The sequence below is a fragment of the Lissotriton helveticus genome, chromosome 1_2, assembly GCF_964261635.1.
Source record: "Lissotriton helveticus chromosome 1_2, aLisHel1.1, whole genome shotgun sequence".
NCBI lineage: Eukaryota > Metazoa > Chordata > Amphibia > Caudata > Salamandridae > Lissotriton > Lissotriton helveticus.
The window spans coordinates 258,749,450-258,769,914 of NC_136058.1; the positions used below are offsets into that span (position 1 = coordinate 258,749,450).

Sequence of the window (20,465 nt, forward strand, 5' to 3'; positions counted from 1 at the left end):
GGTGATTGTATAAAGATTGATTATTAAGGAGTGAGCTTGCCTGGACAGTGGAGGCCAGCTTGATTCCCCTCCAAGTAAGGGACCCCCCTCCCCCCTCTCCAAGTAAGGGACCTTCGACTTTGCCCATTGAATAGGGCATTATGCAGCAAGATGGGCTTCGAGTTCAGGGGCATTAACTCTGAATCCTGAGCTGAGACCAAATGTGTGGTTCATTCATGGACGCAGGAGGGACGTCGCCGGGTTGTTCAGTGTTGCCAACACGTAGTTGGCGTATAGGCTGATCTTATGTTGCCCCCCCCACCGAAAGTGGTCCCAAAGATTTTAGGTCTGTCGCAAACTCTCTGAGCCAGAGGTACATGTAGAGGTGAACAGCAGGGAGGGCAGGTGGCACCCCTGCCGAGTCCCCCTACCAATGGCAAAGGGAGCAGAAATACAGCTATTTACTCTGACCGACGCTGTGGGAAGGTGATGACCGTTGAGAACCCAAGACTGGATTCTCCCAGTTATCCCAAAGTGGGCCAGGATTTGTTCCATGAAAGGCCAATGCACCCTGTCAAAGGCCTTCTCGGCGTCGATAGCTAGCAGCATATACTGTCCTGGGTGCATGAAGCCATCTCTGTATGATATGCAGCACTCGCTTAGTGTTATTGCTGGTCTGACGTTGGGGGATAAAGCCCTCCTGAGATGGGTCTATTATGGACGGCATATAGGGGCGGAGTCTGGACGCCAAGAAAGAGGTGAACAATTTTAGGTCGACGTTCAGTAAGGAGATTGGGCGGTATAAGACTCATCGTTGCCTATCTTTACCGGGCTTGGGGATGACTGCCACCATGGCCCACAGCATAGAGGGGGGAATGGCTTTGGGGGCCGAGAAGGAGTTGAAGAGCTGTGTTAGGAGCTGGGTGAGGACGTGACAGAATGTTTTATAGAATATAGATGGGAAGCCATCGGGGCTGGAGACTTCAAAGTCTCTTGTCGAGAGATTGCCGACATGACCTCCTCCACTCGGATCTCCTGACCAAGTGAGGCTAGTTAGTCGGATGTGAGGGGGGACATGTGTGAATCAGCAAGGTATGAGGTACCTTCTGCAAGGTCCAGACCTTGACCAGTGTAGGTCGGCATAGAAGACTTTAAATGCATCCGCGATAGCGACATCGTCTATGATCTGTGCGCCCCCGAGTGGACGCCCATCTTCTGCTGCTGAGTGCGTAGCCTGTTTGCTAGGAGGAGACCTCCCTTGTCATCCCTAACGTTAATGGCATGGCGTAGAAGTAGTGCCGCATATTCAGCTCTGTTGAGGTCAATGCTGGCTAATTGCGCTTGAGTGGTGGTCAATTGCCGCCAAATTCTCGGGCCCCTGTGCGCTGATTTATTCCCTCCAGTTCTTTCACCTGCCTAGACAGTTTATCCCTTTTCTTCAGATGCGCTTCATTATCTGCGGCAGAGATAGCAATAAGTTCCCCGTGCACCACCGCCTTGAGAACTTACCAGAGCGTTGCAGCAGAAACATCAGGGAAATCATTTAATGCAGGTAGTCATTAATGACCTTATGAGCCTGCTGCACCACCTCTGTGCACTGTTCCAGGGTGTCTCGCAACTGCCAGGATCGAGCTGTGCGACGCATGTGGGTGGGAGCCTCACCTACACTGTAATAGCTACATGGTCTTGAAGCGCAGCAGGGAGAGTGTCATTTGTGGCCAGGAAGTGATCTAATCTAGAAAATGTCTTATGTGCGTGAGAGAAGTGAGAAAAGTCACAGGTACAGGGGTGGAGCGTCCAAGAAATATCTAGAACCCCTAGGTCCTTGAGCCACTCGTGCCCCTCCCTGGTCAATGCTCCTGCCTGGCTGTGTCTCTGCGTCGACCTGTCTAAGAAGAAAATCATTTTTGAAATAGAATAAATAATATGAAATCAATCTTTCTGTCTACTATATGATGTGTGCAGCATCTTTAGAGAATCTAGTTTGATTTATTCACATGTAAAAAAAAAATTGATAGGTCAGTTCAGAGGTTCCTTTTTGCTTACTATTAATGGAGAGAACCCTGAAAGGAGTGTCACTCATAGCCTGGCAGGGAGGGCCAAACAGCTGTCCAAAGTGATGCCCGTTGCGTGGTGCGGGCTAGTGTGGTGCCTCAATGAATTGGCTGTTACAATGTGTGCCTCACGTTGAAGCAATATTGAATCTGAGCATACCCCAAAGATAAACTAGAACCCCTGAAAAACAATAAGCAAACAACCATACGTTCCAGTTGTCAGTTGTAGGGGGCACACCGCTGCCTCACCCCCCCCAGCTCTCACGAATCCACCACCCAACCGCCCATATTGCAGTCTGCGATCACTTCTGTCCAGCTGCTTCAAAGGGAGTGCGTTTCCGCTAGTGCCTCAGGAAGAGAGTCCAGTACAGCCTGTTAACCCTTGGCAATCTTGCCCAGACTGCGCGGGCACATTTTCTCCCTGTCCGAACACCACCGAGGCCAATCGCCAGTCTTGGGGGTCTGGGATATCTGGGTTGCTGAAATTTCCATTGACAATCCAATACTCAATACCCAACCACAGCTGAAAGAGCTTTCCCTCTAAGCAGAAGATGAGGCCAGACAGGGTGCCCCCACGAGTACAGCACTCCGATATTCCGTAGGTGGGGGGTCGCTGATCTGAAGGTGTCTTTTTTGCAAGGTGGACGTCACCAGGTCCTGGAAGAGGTTGGGTGTTTGATCTCAGAAGGCGAAGGCATGCTTCTCTCGAGCCTTGCGTAGAATGTCCTCCTTCAGTTGGAAGTCATGTAAGCAGACCAGAATGTCTGCTGGGGGGCTGCCTCCGCTCTTGGGGGGCGGACTCGATGAGCCAGGTCCATCTTTATTTCCATGGTTGCTGGCGCATCAAGAACTGCTCGGAAGAGAGCCGCAACAAAGCCAGCGAGGTCCCTGCCTTGGAGGCTATACCCCTAATCCAGATGTTGTTTCGGCGGGATCTGTTCTCAAGCTCCTCCGCGCGTGCCTGGTGACCCAGCTTTTGATTGCGGAGGTGAAGGATTTCCTGGTGCAGCAGCTCCTCAATGTCTACATTGCTGTTGTTGTAGTCCACCAGGGCTACTACACGATCTCCTAGGGAGCCCATATCCCTCCTGAGTCCCCTGATATTGCTGGAGAGATCTTTCTTAACTTCCTGTAAGTCCTCTCGGAGGGAGGTGAACAGGGATTCAAGTATGGAGCGGGTCACTGGTTCCAAATTCTCTTCATGGGAACTAGAGGGAGCAGTAGCTGTGGGGGCGGTCTCCAAAAGCTCCCCTCACTGGCATGGAAAGCATATCTTTCACACTGTGGCCTTTTTTAGGTTTGGTTGTAGCCATCGCTGATCAGTCCAACTGAAGGCAACAGGAGTTCCTTGTGTGTTCTCCTCCGAGAGCCCTCCAGCAGGTCAAGACTAGTGACAAGCTGGGCCCGGCATTCCTGCTGCGGTGGAGGCATATAGCAGTGGTTATCGCTTGGGACGATGTCTCCTTCTGTCTCCGTCCCCAGTGTCAGCCTCCTAGGGCTGTAGATCCGTAAAGTTCAAACTCCTGCCCTCGCCCAGGGGCACACCCTGGCTGGGCGACCAGTGTACCCAACTCACAGAGGGGGCCGGCCCCAGACCACCAGGGCTCCCCCCTCGGGGGGGCCTGCTCTCTTCCCCACTTCAGAGCATGCCGTATTAGGAGGGTTTTCATACTGGATATTATAATATCGTCTAAACTCTAGAATCTCGCCCCATAATGCTTTGCTGGGCCATTGGTTGACATTGTATTTCTGCCCATAACTTTGCTTGGGGTGGTCTTAGGAGGATGGGACCACCACCGAATCGTTCAGCATGATGTGCTCTTTGTATTCATGACATCTGTTTGATATTTCATTGTACTCTGCTATACAGTAGATGAGTGTGACCATTGCAAAAGCTTGCGAGAAATGTGGGGACATAAAAGTACCATCAACCACCCTGTATTTTCAGTTCTGAGCTGTAATATCACAATGTTTTCAGGTTCTTGATTTATGTGCTTTAGGTAATTGGGTGAGCAGATTTAATATCACATTTAATGACTTGTAAAGCAGAAGCCAAGGATTGGAGATCTGCTGTTTCGGGGATATTGAGCAAGATGGCAACCCTAAGAAAGAGTTGGCAGAGGAGAGTTTCAGGCATATTCATCGTTTTCATCTCTATTTAAAGCATGAATTTTATCTTATTTGCTACCCTCATTCTGGAGGGAATGTATTGTCACTAAGCCGATGAAGGTTAAATGGAGGTTAGCAACCAAGATTGTTTTCACTGAGGTTGCTCTCTCTTCATAGGACGAGGGTTCTTTTCATCTCAAGGACACTGCAAAAAGCATCCTGAAAAACCTTGGGAGCCAAGTTGCCTCATTGCTCAGCTGGAGGGACATGTGGGCCTTTGTGGTCCGAAAAGGAGGTAAAGTTCCATGGTCCTTGGCACTAAAAGGCACACATAATCTGGTATGTGCATTGGTAAAAGAAAAATTGTGTTTAGTTATTCAAGGTCTAAACAAATGCCATCTATTCGCTTTCTCTGGGCTTGCGTTATACTGTGTATAATCACTTTATTTTATTATGTTTGCTTGCATATTCCTATGAAGCTTCATTGTGTAATAACTCTTCCTGGATGTTAACTGTTTCATTAATTTTATGTTTCCCTAATGTTATCATTGTCTGTAGGGTACTGTTCACTTTTCCTTTCATAAACAACTTGTATTGTTTATTTTCATCTTTGTTATGTTTAGTTATGACAACTCTTTTGCTCTATGCAGTGGAATATTTCCAAGTGACTGAGTCAATTATGTAATCTAGCCATGAGCCTGAGATTGGCAGTGGGCTGTTACAGTGAAAACCCACATTAGGCTTTCAAGCGTGGGGAGAAGGATGCACAGTGTGGTTTGTTTTTCTTGTGGGTTTTTTTTGGAGGTCCGTATTTAAATCTGTTTCTTTCTGCATTTTTGCCTTTCATCTGCCTTAAGCCCTCTTTGTTTTCTCTTTCTTTTGCTCTATGAGCTTTTCCTTGTTCTCTTAACCCTTTGTAAGGTTTTACTCCCTATATAAATTTGTCTTGTAAGTTCGTATTCTGTAATTCAGTTGTATTAAATTTGTATCCTCTTAAGTCACCTGGGATAGGCCTCTGTCACTGTAAGGCCATTGGTAATCGTAGGACATTTGTTTACAATAAATAGTGTTTAAAAGAAATGTTTTTTACTGTTTTTATATTTGTACACACGGGTGTGTAATTTAATAAAATATCTACTCCCCCATGGGACAGGCTGCTTCATAAATCTACTTGTCCTGTAACAAAATCCACTTGTCCCTTTGGTGCCATGTAGTGCGGCAAGTAGGTATGGTAGCATTCATCATATAAGAGCTCTGATAATAGCCTCTCTGATTATGCCAGATCTCATACCACAGTATGGTTTGAATGCTAGCAATTTCTTTATTTTACCTTTTTTCCACAGCTCTTCATACTGGGGCTGGAGGTAGCACTAAGCAAAAGTTTCCTATGGTTGGAATGCCCTTTTGAGTCTGTGCAAACCTACAAACATGCATGTTTTATGGGTTTCCATCAGCTCATCTCTTAATATTTTCACATATAGGGAACGTTTTGAATTTTACTCCTGTCAAAGGCCGAAGTAAACCTTTTTTGAGGGTTGGAGAAAAAAGTGGTTGGTGGGAAAGTGAACTTGTTACCTCTCAATAGATGTTTGCGTGAGAAAATCTACACAAATGCAGTTCACAAATATTTTCGAGAGGTACGAATTCCTTGCCTACTTATGTAAATTCTTGGGAATTCCTGAAAGCCTTAAATCTGCATTAATGACAGGACCTATACCATGGGTGCAATTGTATGACCTTCTTTAAAAAATGGACCCCTTTTAAGGTCTGGCGTTTATCAAGAACTTATTCAAATTATGTCTGTCTGTCTACGGGCTGGCTTTACTGTGAGGGACAGCATTTTGCTCTTTCACAAGGAGCATATCGGCACGCAAAGTAGTTTTGTTTAGTGTCAGGAACTGCAGTGGCAATGTGGTTTTTGAAACCAAAAATATTTTTCCTTTTGGCAATGTTGGGTATAATGATGAGGTCTCAGTCATTCCTACAACAATAGTTTTATAAAAAACCATGTCAAAACTAGACACACAGTGACAAAACCAAAACGCTGGCCACCAATGTCGTACATATTGGTTTTGCCAGTTCCTGTTTTTTTTCCTGTTTCCTTTAATTTTGTTGAAACAGGTTACACTGAATTTTAATTTTGAATATTTTGGTAAATATAAGCATGTCAACACATTCTACTAAATGATGTTTGAAAGAAATGATACCTAAAATTTCAGAGTAATTTAGCTAAACATTTTTTTCCTAGTTGATTTTTTTTTTTTTTTTTTAATAAACGTTTTATTTTTAAAGCAAAGAATCGCCAGTCTTGCTTTCATGCATTTGCATATATTTGCTTCTGAGGGAGTATCCTGGAAACATTAAACGTAGCCTTGTGTCATTAAGCTTTGCAAACTTGTGTATACATTTTTATACTGTACCAGTGTCACTAATGCAGTCTGACCTTATATTTCCTTAGCGCGCTCACCCTAATAATACAGGCTTTGTATTAATGAACCATGAATACAAGTTCGAACTGCATTAACATATGGACACGAAAATTACCTTAAATGCAGACAATGCTGTTCCCAGAGCCATAATGTGGCACTGGAATCTGGCAGCCAAAGTGTTTGTGCTGCAGTTGGTTGTGCCCACGTGTCCCAAGGACAGAATGTACATGAAAACATGTTGTCCTTGATGCCAAACAATATGTCCTAGTCTTTGGGATATAAGAATTCCTCACCCCTGCTGTACAATATATCCATGCATTTGGTGGGAATGCATTACTATGTATTACTATATAATTGATCTCATAACTCTACATTTTCGGCATAAAGATTGGGTAAGGGAGAATATTTTCCATTAAGTTTCAAAATAATCAACTTTTTTCTGCACCGAGCTGCATAGCTCAACAGAAATCCCTTTAGCAGGCAAACTGCAATAGAGTCTCTTCTAATGTTATGTGAGAAATTCATTTTGTGAAAAGTTTGGGAATCAATAGTTACTGGGCCGCAGAAGTATAATTGGGAGCCCTTTGCCACTGTTGTGCTGGCTCGAACTCTCAAGTTGGGCACAAAGTAACCCTTTGACTGAACATTTTGCTGTATGAGTTCATGTACAGGCATTGCTTTCACAACTAAAAAAGGGAAAACGACTTTAATGCATACATAAATAATATCAACTAAATTACTAATGTAATCAAGGTTTCATTGGGACTCACAAATTGGAACCCAAATTAAAGCAGCCTTGCAGAATAACTTGGGTGCAAGTTTTACCCTAAACATTTATTACAGTGAGCAACTAACTTCGAATCTGTTTTCTGCTGCAAAATATTTAAATTGGCAATTTTTTAATAAAAAAAATCTGTTTCTGCTATCCCAGGTTGTACCATGTGACTGTTTGTTCCTGTAGGTTCTAACTTGCAAAAACCAGCAATACCCTGGAACAAGGCCTACTGCCGTAACCTATGGCTTTCACTAAGAAAAAGGTTTGGCCCTAGGGCTTTGGCAGGTGTGTTACAATACAAGGTAAACGCCTGTGGCAACAATTTTCACTATTGTTGAAGAATTCTACTGGCTTTGGTGTGAGCAAAAGATATGGCCTGGAGAGGCCTACATTGAGACAGACACACAGCGTAAACATCATAGAACTTAATATGAATTCTCTCTAGAGAAACAGACATTTAGATTGGCCAGATCCAGTGATGGAACAAATTTGCACATCTCTTTCAAGAGAGACCTCCTAAACTGCAGCCAGCCTCGTTTTTTCTGAACCTGGTTGTGTGCTGCAGGCTGTTTAGCTAAAGATTTATTTTAGGTTGCCAAGCATTCAGGAAACTTTTAGAACAGAAAGGCAAGGTGCACACTGCTGCTCTTTGATGCCTACATTGCCCTTTTTCTTTTAACCTGCATGGATTTTACTTTTTACACCTTGCCGAATACAGGAACTTGTCACTCTGCTCCCACATGGCCATACCGTGCTGTGCAACTGCGTAGCGAGCTCATGTTAGCCACACTGTTTTACCCTCTATCCTCCTGCATAGTCTCTTCTATTGTCCAGTGGTTGAACCAGCCTTTCCTGCTTTCTCTTTCCCAAAGGCAGTCAAGGCTGCTGGTTCCCGGGGGAGGGTGGCCTTCACTGGCAGAAAGAACTGTGCCGGGGAGGCCTATATTTCCACTGGTGTGTTGGAATGACCCCTTATGAGCCCCAGTAGTTTAAGATAGACATGGGCCCAAGACACTAAAATGAAAATATTGATGCTGCAGGATTTCTTGTTTTTTGGGTGCTGCCACTTTTTTGTGAAATGGGTCCAGGCAATGCTTAACCGTCTAAAGGATGTAAGACTTTTCAATCCCCACTAGACACATTTCATTTACCATGGTGTTTAGAGTTCTGCTTGCTCCAATGGGCAAGCCCATGTTAACTGAACCTACAGCTAGGGGTTTCTTTGTCTAATATAAATTTGCTGCATTAAATCTGTAAAAAACGCAAATCTCCTTTGGTAGATGGGTAAGATCAGCTGCTTATTGAAAGCTGTTCCATGAAAGCATGAATAATAGCTACTACACACTGCTTCATTAAAGAGTTGCTGCATCTACGTAGGCTGTTGAAGAAACCATTTGATTTAAAACTAGCATAGACTCCTTTTTCTCTCTGCTTCATTAACTTTGCACATTCAAAGTATTCTTAATCATTCTGTATTGCACTGGTGGCCATTTAAGTAATGTTTTCAAGAACGTGGGTTATTAAAAAACAATAATGAAAAGAGACAAAGCTAAAATAACACAAAAGCCAGTTAAAGATGTTGGTAAATCTAAGTTAATAAGACTGCTAATAATTAAGGACTCTGGATTGGTAGGGGCAAGAGAGTAGCTGCTTCCCCTGCCGAACACCCAGGTGAACTGTACATTGACATGACTACTGTTAGATTATAAGTGAGCACCAACTATCTCTTGCCACCCTGATCTCTTTGGAGCCATAGAACAAAATGTTGCAGTTGGGTGCAAAATAGAGGTTCTCAGAATACAGCAGGAGAGTAAATGGTAAACCTTTTCAAAAATGGTTCTCTGCATGACAAATATGCATATAGGTAGATCTCCATCATACTTGTCTGGTTCAAGCATTCCTGGACATTCAATGGCAATGAGTTTTCTCTCTGGAAGAGAGTGCTTTTCATTATTTAAGAAAATTGAAATGTTGCTTTATTGTTCTGTTGCATTTCTCCTAAAACATTTTAAAGTTCTGTGATTCCCTTAAATATTGTGCACCACCTTTAAGTTGGGCCCTGGGGTTGGACCGCAGGCTATGTCTAGCACTGCACTCTCCATATATAACTAGAAGGGATCATTTGGTTGATCATGGTGAAGTCCAATACTTGACATTTTGTCTAAAACATACAACTAATTTAATTCAAGAGCTGCGTCAGAGTATCCTGAGCAATCCTGTGGGCTAATTGACTGGTGCAACAGAATAGCTCTGTTGATCCATGACTCATGCTTCCGACCTTCGCTTAACGACTGTGCATGCGACTGGTTAGAGATGAATGTCTATTCACCACTGGGATTTCCTGCAATGTAGGTTACCTGGCTTACATATTCTAGATGCAGAGTGGCTCTAGTATGTCACTAAACCAGCAGATATGCTTAGAAGCCTTAGTCGACATCTGCATAAGGATGCCAACGATATTCCCTTCGGATGACCTCCTTTAAAAAATGGAAAATAAATTCAGGGAGAGAAGACAGTCTAATCACTGCCCACTAAAACCTTAACTGATCATTTAACATGTGTCTTAATATTAAATAGTGTGATGACACCAAACTAAAATGGTTAGATAAAAGAAAATACATTTCTATAATTGTATAGGCACTAGTTTGGCTATGTGATCAGTCTACACGTATAATCAACCTAATTTAACAGTTCTTCTCCTGCATAAATGCTGTCATGTGCTTTTTTGATTAGCACAAGCCTATGGAGAGAAGCATTCCAAGTCTCCAGCTCTTTCCACATGGGGAGATCCAGTCTTACTGAAAACTGAGGTGAAACTGACTTCTCCAGAAGGTAAGCAAATACATTGTTAATCCTTTTTATCTAACATGGTGCCTAGGTTAACAATCATGGCAATTCCCTTGCACAAGGCTGTGATGAGGAGTTAAAATGCTTTCAGTGTAGAAGAAATATGTCCAGATATTGTGGTCTTGGTCGATATATATTGGGAGTAGAAGAACTGCTTCCTGTATGTGGATTCTAGAAAAAGTGGAACTTACAGCTTTAATAACCTCCTGTAAAGAACACAAACGTTATTGAATTTACTACCCTCTGTTGGGCATATTATAACAAGACCCCTTTGGATATTTCAGTTGGATTTATGTTTCCTGAATAACTTTAGAGCTGATGCTTGTTGATAGTCTATTGTGATTTAGCTTGGTTTGACAGCTATGTTTATTTTTTGTTTTACATATATTGTTCTGTAGCATTGCTCTATTTTACTGTGCCTTTTCACACTCCTGCTGCCAGAGATTAGTGACAGTACAAAAGATAATAGTACTTAAAAAGCAGGTGCACTGTTCAAACATGAAAATTAGTTTTGGAATAGTTAATAAATAGCTCTGTCAAGTCTTAAGGAAGAGCCAGACCCATCTAGGAGTCGCTCCATCCTTGGCTAATATAATAATAATAATAATAATACATTTTATAAAGCGCCTGGTTACACTGGGAGCAGTGTGCCCCGCGCTAAGTGTGACTGGCCTAAACAGCAGATGGATCAGCCCCACTAGGTTCTCCCCTATAAACCTCCTCACTTTCTAGCCAGGGGAAAGAGGTAGGTTTTAAGTTTTTTTCCGGAAGATACGTTCCGAAACTTCTGATCGCATTTCATGTGGGAGTTTATTCCAATGTTGAGCAGCTTGTACTCGGAAGGAGCGTCCTCCCATCCGAGTTCTTCTGAACCTAGGAAACTTCACCAGCCCTTTCCCGGCCCGGGATGTAAGGGTTCAATAGATCCAGCAGATAGGATGGCCCCTTTCCCTGCATGATACGGTGGCTGAACAGTAAGGTCTTATAGAGCACCCGTTCTTTAATCGGAAGCCAGTGGAGGGATTCCAGGGCTTTCTTAGATGATGCTCTTCTGGGTAATTTCCGGATCATGCGGGCCGCCATATTCTGTATCCGTTGAAGCCTAGTGATACATCTGTTATTGGCTCCTAAGTACAGAACGTTCCCATAGTCCAATCTCGAGGTAACCAGAGCATGGACTATGGTCTTCCTGGCTGTCGTGGGGAGTAGGTCCTATGTTTTCCGCATAGTTCTCAAAATGCCGAAGCATTGGCCAGCCACCCGAATGGTATGCTGCTCGAAGGAGATCTTGCTATCTATCCAGATACCCAAGTTCTTCACTTGTTCACTAGGTGAGGGTAGAGGCCCCAGCACTTGCGGCCACCATGCCGAAGTCCACACCGATGGTGCATGTCCCACCACCAGCACCTCTGTCTTACTGCCGTTTAATTTCAGGCAGTAATTAGCCATCCAAACTGCTATGGCTTGAAGGCACATTGAAAAGTTGTTCGCTGCTGCCCCGTCTGACTGTGCAAGAGACACCACCAATTGAGTGTCATCTGCATAGGTTACTACTTGAACCCCAAACCTCTCCGTAATCTCTGCTATAGGTGTTACATAGAGATTGAAGAGGGTGGGGCTCAAGCTAGACACTTGGGGCACTCCCTGATTAAGCATAATACTCTTAGACCGATGAGGGCCTTGGGTGACTTGAAAGCTCCGGTCCCGTAGGAACGATTCTAGCCACTCCAAAGCTCTGCCCCTTACTCCTCCTTTTCTCAGACACTGCAGCAAGATGTGATGTGCTACAGTGTCGAAAGCCGCGCTCAGGTCTAACAGAACCAGCGCTGTGGTATGGCCTTCGTCCACCAACTTGCGTATGGTTTCAGTGGACAGGAGTAGGGCAGATTCGGTCGAGTAAGATGCCCTAAAACCAGATTGAGTGGGATGAAGGAGTTTACAGGTTTCAATGTGCTCTGTCAGTTGTTTATTGACAACTTTCTCGGCGATCTTAGAGAAATAGGCTTCGACTTTTCAGTGAGACGTCAGACATTCTATCTATATTCCATTAGGCTTCATTAGAGCACCTCTCCAAAACAAAGAATAATTGTGATCTAAAACAAAAAAACAAACTTATGTAGGAAGTGGTCATATCGGAGGCGTAGTGACTCCAAGGTTCAGTATCCTATTGGCTACAACCCTACACTCCCTAAAGCCCCTAAATTCAGTATTTAGGGGAGCCCCTGGCACTGGAGAAGCAGATCTTGATGACCTAAGAAGAGAGAGGTTATCAGACAGCAGAGAAGCAACAAGCAGCTGACTTGGTACCAACCCTGCCGGCCTGTCTGCCTCCCTCATCGAAAACGACACCAAAGTCAAACTCGTCCTGCAGCTGTGACTCCAGAAACTTGGGAGGACTGCCTGCCTTCTAAAAAGCCTCAAGACCTCCCTTGAACAGCGGACCTGTTCTGAGGAAACTCTAAAAGAAAACACTCTTGAGTCCTCCGGAAACACCAAAACCTGACGCCTGAAGCAACCTCTGCACCTGTTGACTCTGGCCCAAGTTGAAGTGGGCCGCAGGTGTCAACAAGTTCCCTGATCCCTGCAGAGCTCAATCCCATTGTTGTTTCACCCCGCCTTGACTCCCCGATGTCGCCTGCAGCCTCTGCACGCCAACAATCCCCTCCCCCTTAACCCCCCCGGACCACTTTGGTAAGAAAAACCCGACGATTAAGAACACCTCTGCATCTGTCACCCCTGGTCCTTGGTGAAGAGGACCAACTGTGGGTTCCTGCCATATTCCTATTGTTATACTTTATGGTTAATCCTCCATAACTTATCCTTCACCTTGTCATCTTGTCATGCTGGGCAAATTCTTTATGATGTACAAGAATATAATCTTCAAAAATGATACTCTTGCCACAGCCTCAAACAATTTTATTCGTAAACCTTTGAAAAACACCCATGGCTAATGCCAACCTATGCATCTCATGGATCCACCGAAAGAGGACAATTGCCAACTCTGTCCACGTATGAAGCCTTCTTGAGTACAAATATACTTGAATTAAGTCTGACATCTCCCCCTTCTGTCAGGATTGAGCACAGTCACCATTGGTACCAACCATTTAGATGATTCTGTTGTCGCAATTACTTGTTCACAAGTCTCTCAAACCCCTTATTCAATGCTTCTCTTATGAAGTTAGGAATTTCAATAAATTTTATGCATTGCAGGTAAAATGTTTTATTTGTAAATTCCAGTTCTCCCAATATTTGAATAAAACCCTTACTAGCTCATTGGCATTTAACTCTGTTGGGATGAAAACACCACAAGTACACCCCTTCTCTGCCAGCTAAAGCATCTTTTTTTTTTTTTTTTTAAACCTCCTTTGACACAAACGTTTGTTTCATGCAAATAGGTTTGGACCCTTAACAACTTTACTTCACATCTGCTTTCATCAATATACTGCCATCTCCTACCAACTCTTTCACGTCTACTTTTGTTTTCCCCATCAAAATCAATCCGCCAAAGTCAGATGGGACACACCTGCCCTTATGTATTTCTTCACTATGTGGTTCTCTGCAAAACGCAGAGTGTTGTACTTAGACATTTGGAAACTGCGCCATAATTCTGTTTGGTGGCCAGTCTTTGAACTAAAAGGCTGAAGATCCGGGACCAAATCTAGTTGGCATGTTATCTGATAGCACAATTGGAGAATGCATTGTCCTGCTTACGGTCTATCTACCATTTTAGTCCATTCTTTAATGTTTGGAGTGACAGAATCAGTCAATTTGTTTACAGATCAAGAGTCAAACGGTCAACATTTGGTAATAAATGAATTTGTCCACACTCTAGTCTTGTTTTCTTTCATCTTTTATTCTTACTCCAAAACAATAACCGGTGGGACAGGTGAGCTTACCTCAAATTGCTGATTTCTGGCAACTGGTATTATTTTACTTACAGCTTTTCAAAAAAGACTTTGAGTTGGGCAATTCACAAACATGCATTTTTCATCTCCGTTAGGGGCTTGGCACTTCTTGCATTGATTGTCTTGGAGTTTCACCATCTTTCAGTAAAAAAAATATTTCTCTTGAAGGTAGCAAGTTTTACACCAGAATAAAGTGTATTATGAGATACCTGCCATAATTCTTCCAGGTCTTAATTCGGCAAGCTTCCATTCCACATTGGCTGCATTGGAGGTCTCTTTTTATTCTCCTCTTCACGCGAGTATCTGTACCATTTTGCGGTTTCCTTTTTGAGTTAGCCAGATTCACATCTACGTCTTGTGACATCATGGTGTATGGTAATGGTGATTCTGCTATTACTCTCAACATTAATCCTGCAATTGTATTCTGATACTACGGCATTCATATAGCATGTAGTCCTAAAATAAAAATTTGCTTTGGATTGCATTTATTCACTTCTGCCATAATCACATTATCATTGCTATACACCCATGCGAAATGTCACTTTTGCATTTGTGATACTTTACTAATCTAGCTACTCAACGAGTGTGGCTTGCAAGATAGAAGTTTCCACATATTCAATGCTTGTTTTTCACATTTAATTTCACTTTTATGCTTGTGGGTATATCTCAGACCTGTATTCACTGGTTCTCATTTGTTCATTTTACTCTCATTTTGTCTCCTGCTTGCCATTTTAACATCATGTAATTTCTCACAATTCTACTTTTAATGGCATTGACTTCACCAGAGTATAGAGTCATAAACTTAATTGCCTTGACTCACTCAGAACCGTGTGCTACTTCTATAGAATCCAAATTTAGATTTTTTGTTTTGTTAGTAAATGTTCATGAATTTTAGGAATACTAGTACAATGCACTCATTCCAGTAAGTGGCATCGCTGACGTTCTAATTAAGCAATAGTGACAGTTTTAAATGGCTACTATACATATACACACAATAAACCTGTCGTTTGCCCCTTTTACTTTTGTCCTGAATGTGTCTGCTCCCCAATATGTTTTTCTAAGTCTTTTTTTCCAGTTTTCTAGGGAAGAAACAAAAATTATTTAAAAGACCCAAGGTGATGCTGTCTGTCAAAAATAACTTAACTTCCCACAAAAGTAATTTCAGTGTTAGGAAGGACCGTTTCAAATCCAGTGTCTGTTATAGAAATATTGAATGTTTTAGGTGTGGTTTCAATAACCATGTAGCTTTTTAGATCGTCGGGCAAATTTCCCCTGCAAAAAAACTTGTAGTTCCTGCTGAATGTTGGGCTGCTTTGTCACAGTATGCATGAAATCAGAAAAAAATCAGTAATATTAATGATGAACAAGAAAATCTTTACAGCACTCATGAGGTTGGTGTTAAACAATAATAATATTGAGTTTGTCTTTGAAGGATCCTTTTGCGCTAGTGACTACTGGGGATGTTCCACTGGCATTTATAGATTCTGGTGCACATGTAACCATCATCACACACACCACTTCTTTGGCAAGAAGAAATCTTGTGTGGGTCTCACATCTAGGCTCAGTCATTTTAGGGATCTAAAATTGACTTGAATGATTTGTTTGAATCATCCATTTCCTTTACAGGTTCTGTAATTGTAGTGGAAGTGTATGTTGCTTTTAAGGTAAAGAACATTTTGGGTTGGGTGCGTGAAGGTTGGTTCAATGTTTTACTGTTACCAGGAAACAAACAGCATGTGTGTGGATGTTTAGGAGACTCTGTTTCTCTTGCTAGGTTTTCTGTGTGTGTCTTGGATCAGAAGGATTGTGCATGGCTAAGAGTTTGTAACTCTCCCTTGAGAGCTAGTGACACACACATTTGTGATGTTTAATGCAGTAGGACGATTAAAGATGTTATTAGCAAGCATAAAGAAGTGTTTGAGAAAGATTTGGATGTACTTAACGATTTTATACTGAATATCAACCGAACAGTGTTTATGTTCCTTGATGCACAAAATGTGAGTTGTTCCTCTCTGCGTCAGACATGAGCTTACCCAGGTTCTCAGCACTTTGCACTCTGAAGATGTAATTGAAACTGTAGGTAGTTCTGTATGGTTATCCCTTATTGTGGTGGTGCAAAAAGAGCAACAATGAATTCAGTGTCTGTGGTTTTATATTCTCTTAACTAGGCTATCTGGGTTGACTCTCATCCGCTTCCAAGAATTCATGATTTGCTGGTCAGGTTATATTGATCAAACGTTTAGCAAATTGAACTTGCGGCATGTCGTCAGATTGTTCCCTCTCCGAAATCTTGTCATCTCACCGGTTTTTCAATATAAATCGATGCCTTTTGTCTTACCATCAACTGCAGCCTTTTTCAGTATGTATGATAATTTCTTTCTATACTTACATGGTGTCTTAATTTTCCAAGAAGATCTCTCGATTTTTGGGTGAACTCACAAGAACACAACAAGATATTACTTTGCTAATGGCTTGCTTTTAAGGATAAAACATGTGTGTTTGGCTTAATGAGTACTTGGGGCAGGTTATTTGCGAGAACAGTAGTGGTGCTTGACCTGGGCTTGTCAAAGCTGGTAAAGGTGTTCCTACCTCCAGCAACAAGGATAAAGTTCTCTCTATTCTTAGTCTTTGTGAGTTTTACGTTAAGTTCATGTCAAACTTTGCTTCTGTGGTGGAACCTTCCAAAACTCACTAAGAAAAGGGTTGAAATTGTATGGAACAATGTACACATTTTCAAGATTTCGAAGAAACGTGGAATACCCAGCTCCCCATGTTTGTCGACGACAAAATAATTTTCTCCATCCCTCGCAATCTGGCTTCAGGCCTGAACATAGCACAGTGTCCACTCTTTGGGGTGTCACTAGACATCTAAGAGACCATCTAAATGGTGGCGGACCCCCGCTCTCATTTTATTGGATGCGAGTGCGGCTTTTGACATGGTATCGCATTCAATCTTGTGCGCTAGAGTGGAGGCATTAGGACTGGATGGTTGGCACTGGGATGGCTTTCTTCCTTCTTAAAAGACCTCCTATTCCAGGTCCTTTCGGTCAATGTGTGCTCTAAACTACAAGCTCTGACCTCAGGAGTTCCACAGGGCTCTGCTTTGAGCCCACTTCTATTTAACATCTATGTCCGCCGATTTGAAGACCTACTGGAGACCTGAGGACTTACCTTTTTTTTTCTCATATGCCAAAGATATTCAGATTATTTTCTCTTTATTCGTTGGTACAGAAACGTAACTCTTTGTATCTGAACCTGGGCTTGAGCAAAACGAACTCCCTCAAGCTTAATGGGGATAAGACCGAGGTCATGATCGTGAGTAAGAACGGCTCTCTGTGGGGTTCTTAACACTGGCCAGAGTCCATTGGGACCCTGGCCACCCCATCTCCTGTGGCGAAAAATCTTGGTGTTTTACCTAGGCGCTGACATGACCTTGGTACAGTGACTTTAGGTGGTGCAAAATGCTGCGTCTCGGCTGCTCTTCCTCTTACCAAAATCTGCCTCAGTCTCTCATCTGCTTCAGGAATTGCTTTGGTTGAGGATCATCAAGCGCATTGAGTTTAAAGCATTGTGCTTTGTTTAAAGCCAAACATGGATTAGGACCTTGCTACATTCATACACCAGTGACTCCCTACCAGCCGACTCGCTCTTTAAGATTTTTAAATAAAACACTGTTCTATGTCCTGAGGTATTGTTTAACCCGCATGAAAGGTTGCTCCTTTGCATATCCGAGCTCTAAAATACTTTAAGGAATTGTAATTGATGCCTGAGCTTTCATAAGGATTATCCTGCGCTGGGAAACCCCTTGGGAGTAGCTCTGCGCATTACAAACTGCAAAATAATAATACAATTAATAATGTGTTTTGGAGAAAATAAAGTCTGATGTATTCAATGCACTCACAATATAACTAATCATTTATTCCTGGTTTGGCCTTAAATGTACAGTGGATGTCTGTGACCACTAGCCTGGTGCAGTTTTGACACCAAGAACCAGAAGGGGTGAACAAATTGTAAAGTTTGCGCCACTTTTTTTTAAGGATGTAGAAAAATAGCATTCTGATATTGAGATACGCTTGCAGGTACTTGGGACATTCATTAGTGTTTAGGATGTATTTTTGGGGTAAACATTTGTGAGAAAGTGCACTCTTTCTTGCATGGTATGCCCCCACTATTTGCTGAATTGCTGATGTGCTTTGACTGATTGGTGCCCAGGGCTCCTGGCAATCAGGTGCCCAGGGCATGTGTTCCTTCCCTAAAACTGTGTTGAACTAAAACCCAATTGGCATCTCTTGCCACATGTCAGCCCCTGGTAAATTGTACCCTGGGTACCTAGGGCATTGTGACCAGAAAAGACCCCTAAGGGCTGCAGCACTTATTGTGCCACCCTTAGGTGGCACAATACCCTGACCCTGTACCCTTACCCTCACACACTGCCTTTGCAGGCTGAGTGTCCTGGTGCAGAACTAGACACAGAGTCGACATGGCACACATCCCTGTGTGCCATGCCCAGAAACACACTGCCCTGGCATACATCAGTCAACCCTCTAGCTGGGTGCAGTATTCCAGTGGTGAGGGCACAGGTGCATGAGCCCTGTGCCCCTACAGTACCTAGGGCCATTCCTGGGCACTGTAAGTGCAGTGGTGCCATTAAGAGTATATGGTGCAGGGAGGTTGTCATTACGAACTCCACAGCACCATGATGGCTACACTGAAGACTGGAAAGTTTGATATCAAACTTCTCAGCACATTAAACCCACGCTGATGCCAGTGTGGGATTTAATGGAAAATGCACTACAGAGGGCATCTTAGAAACGCCCCCTGAGACCTAACCTACAATCCACGTCTGGTCTGAGAGGCTGCCTAGGCTGCCACGCAGCAGACATGTTGCTGGACCCGTGGGTAGAGAGCCCTCCGCTCTCCTGGGTCTGCAACAATTCACATCCTAGGTCTCCTCCCCCAGTATGGCCAGGGGAAGCTTCAAAGTCATGCCGCCTTTGTGAGCTTCTCCAGACCACTTGCTGTACTCCGCAACTGGCCCCCACCGGTTCTGACCCCCACTCTGGCAGGAAGACAGGCAGGAAACCCTAAGTGAGGAGAGCGGGTGTGCCAGCCTCTGCCAACTCCACCCCTCAGGTGTGGGAGACGATTTAAAGCACAACTCCGGGCTCTTGCCATCTTGAGGATGGGGAGCCCTGCCCAATCAGAGATAGGAGCAGGACAGGGACCTTTTGGTCCCAGCCCGTACCCTACCTGTAACGCCCCTAAATTTAGTATTTAGGGGCACCCTGAACCTTCCTTCCTCAGATCCCGATTCGAAAACAAGAAAGAAGATCAGGAAGACCCGCTGTGCAGCTGCTAACAAGAGGACGACGCCAACTTACTTGGCCCCAGCCCCACAGGCCTGTTGATCCTTGAACCTGCTCCTGCTAAATCCAGGTGACTCCTGCGGACAGCAACCTCGAAAACCCTGGAGGACCTGCCTGCCTTGAACCTCCTAAAGACTGGGGCTCCCATGAGCAGTGGTTCTGCTCAAACAGCAATACCGCTGGTGCCAGCCAGGAACCGCAAATCCAGCACACACTGCACTCGCTGAACCCGGCCTGTGCCTGAGTGGACGAAGACCCTGATGACGCGCCTCCGGTGATTCTGACCTGGAATCCAGCGCCCAAGGACCCTCCTCAACAACCCAGACAACGCCTCCAGCCTTACAGCAAGGGAGCCCTCCAACCACGACCAGCAGAGGGTAAGGTTTCCCGATGTCCAAAGACACCCCTGTGCCCGGCGCCCCACGTCCCTCTGTGCCCAACTCTTGGGTGCCTACCTATCCTCCAAGATCCCAACTTACCTCTCGAAGTGTTGGTTGCTCCTGAAGAATCTTCGTCCCTGAGCCTGCAGAATTTGTTCACTTACCAAGATCTCCATTGAATAACAATGAGCGCCCGACGGCTCAAGAGCCCAGCTCTCACAGCCATGTGGCATGCGCAGCCACCAACCGAAGGCCCCTTGCCTCTAATTGGATAACATTGGGCCAAACTACCTCGGCACCCGGCTGCCTCTGTGCCGCTGAGGGTGTACCAACTGTACCTACCTGACCCTGGGGGACTCCGGAGTCTATGCCCAGAACCTTAACTCTGCCAGTTGAGTATTTACCCAAAAGCCGATGACTCCCTTTCCTTCTATAGGATAATATTGACTGGTTTCACTTGAAAATTCTTCTAACTGTGTAGTTTTTAAACTTCTAAATATTCACCTAAAATCATCCGAACAACGAATTCCGATTTACTCACCTGTTATCAGGAGAGAACCCAGTGCTGCATCTTTTAGCCCAGCACTGACCCTGAAAAGTAATTTTAACTGTACTTACCAG

At 43.9% G+C, this 20,465-nt stretch overlaps 1 protein-coding gene across 1 annotated transcript in view; it reads left to right on the forward strand.

The window, feature by feature from the left end:
• Positions 1 to 20,465, forward strand: part of POMGNT1 (protein O-linked mannose N-acetylglucosaminyltransferase 1 (beta 1,2-)) — a 230,324-nt gene that overhangs the window by 53,282 nt on the left and 156,577 nt on the right. Inside the window, exons 6-7 of the mRNA XM_078671701.1 lie at positions 4,320 to 4,437; positions 10,080 to 10,178. Of these exons, the coding sequence (XP_078527827.1) occupies positions 4,320 to 4,437; positions 10,080 to 10,178 (217 nt within the window). The remainder of the gene's footprint in view (positions 1 to 4,319; positions 4,438 to 10,079; positions 10,179 to 20,465) is intronic.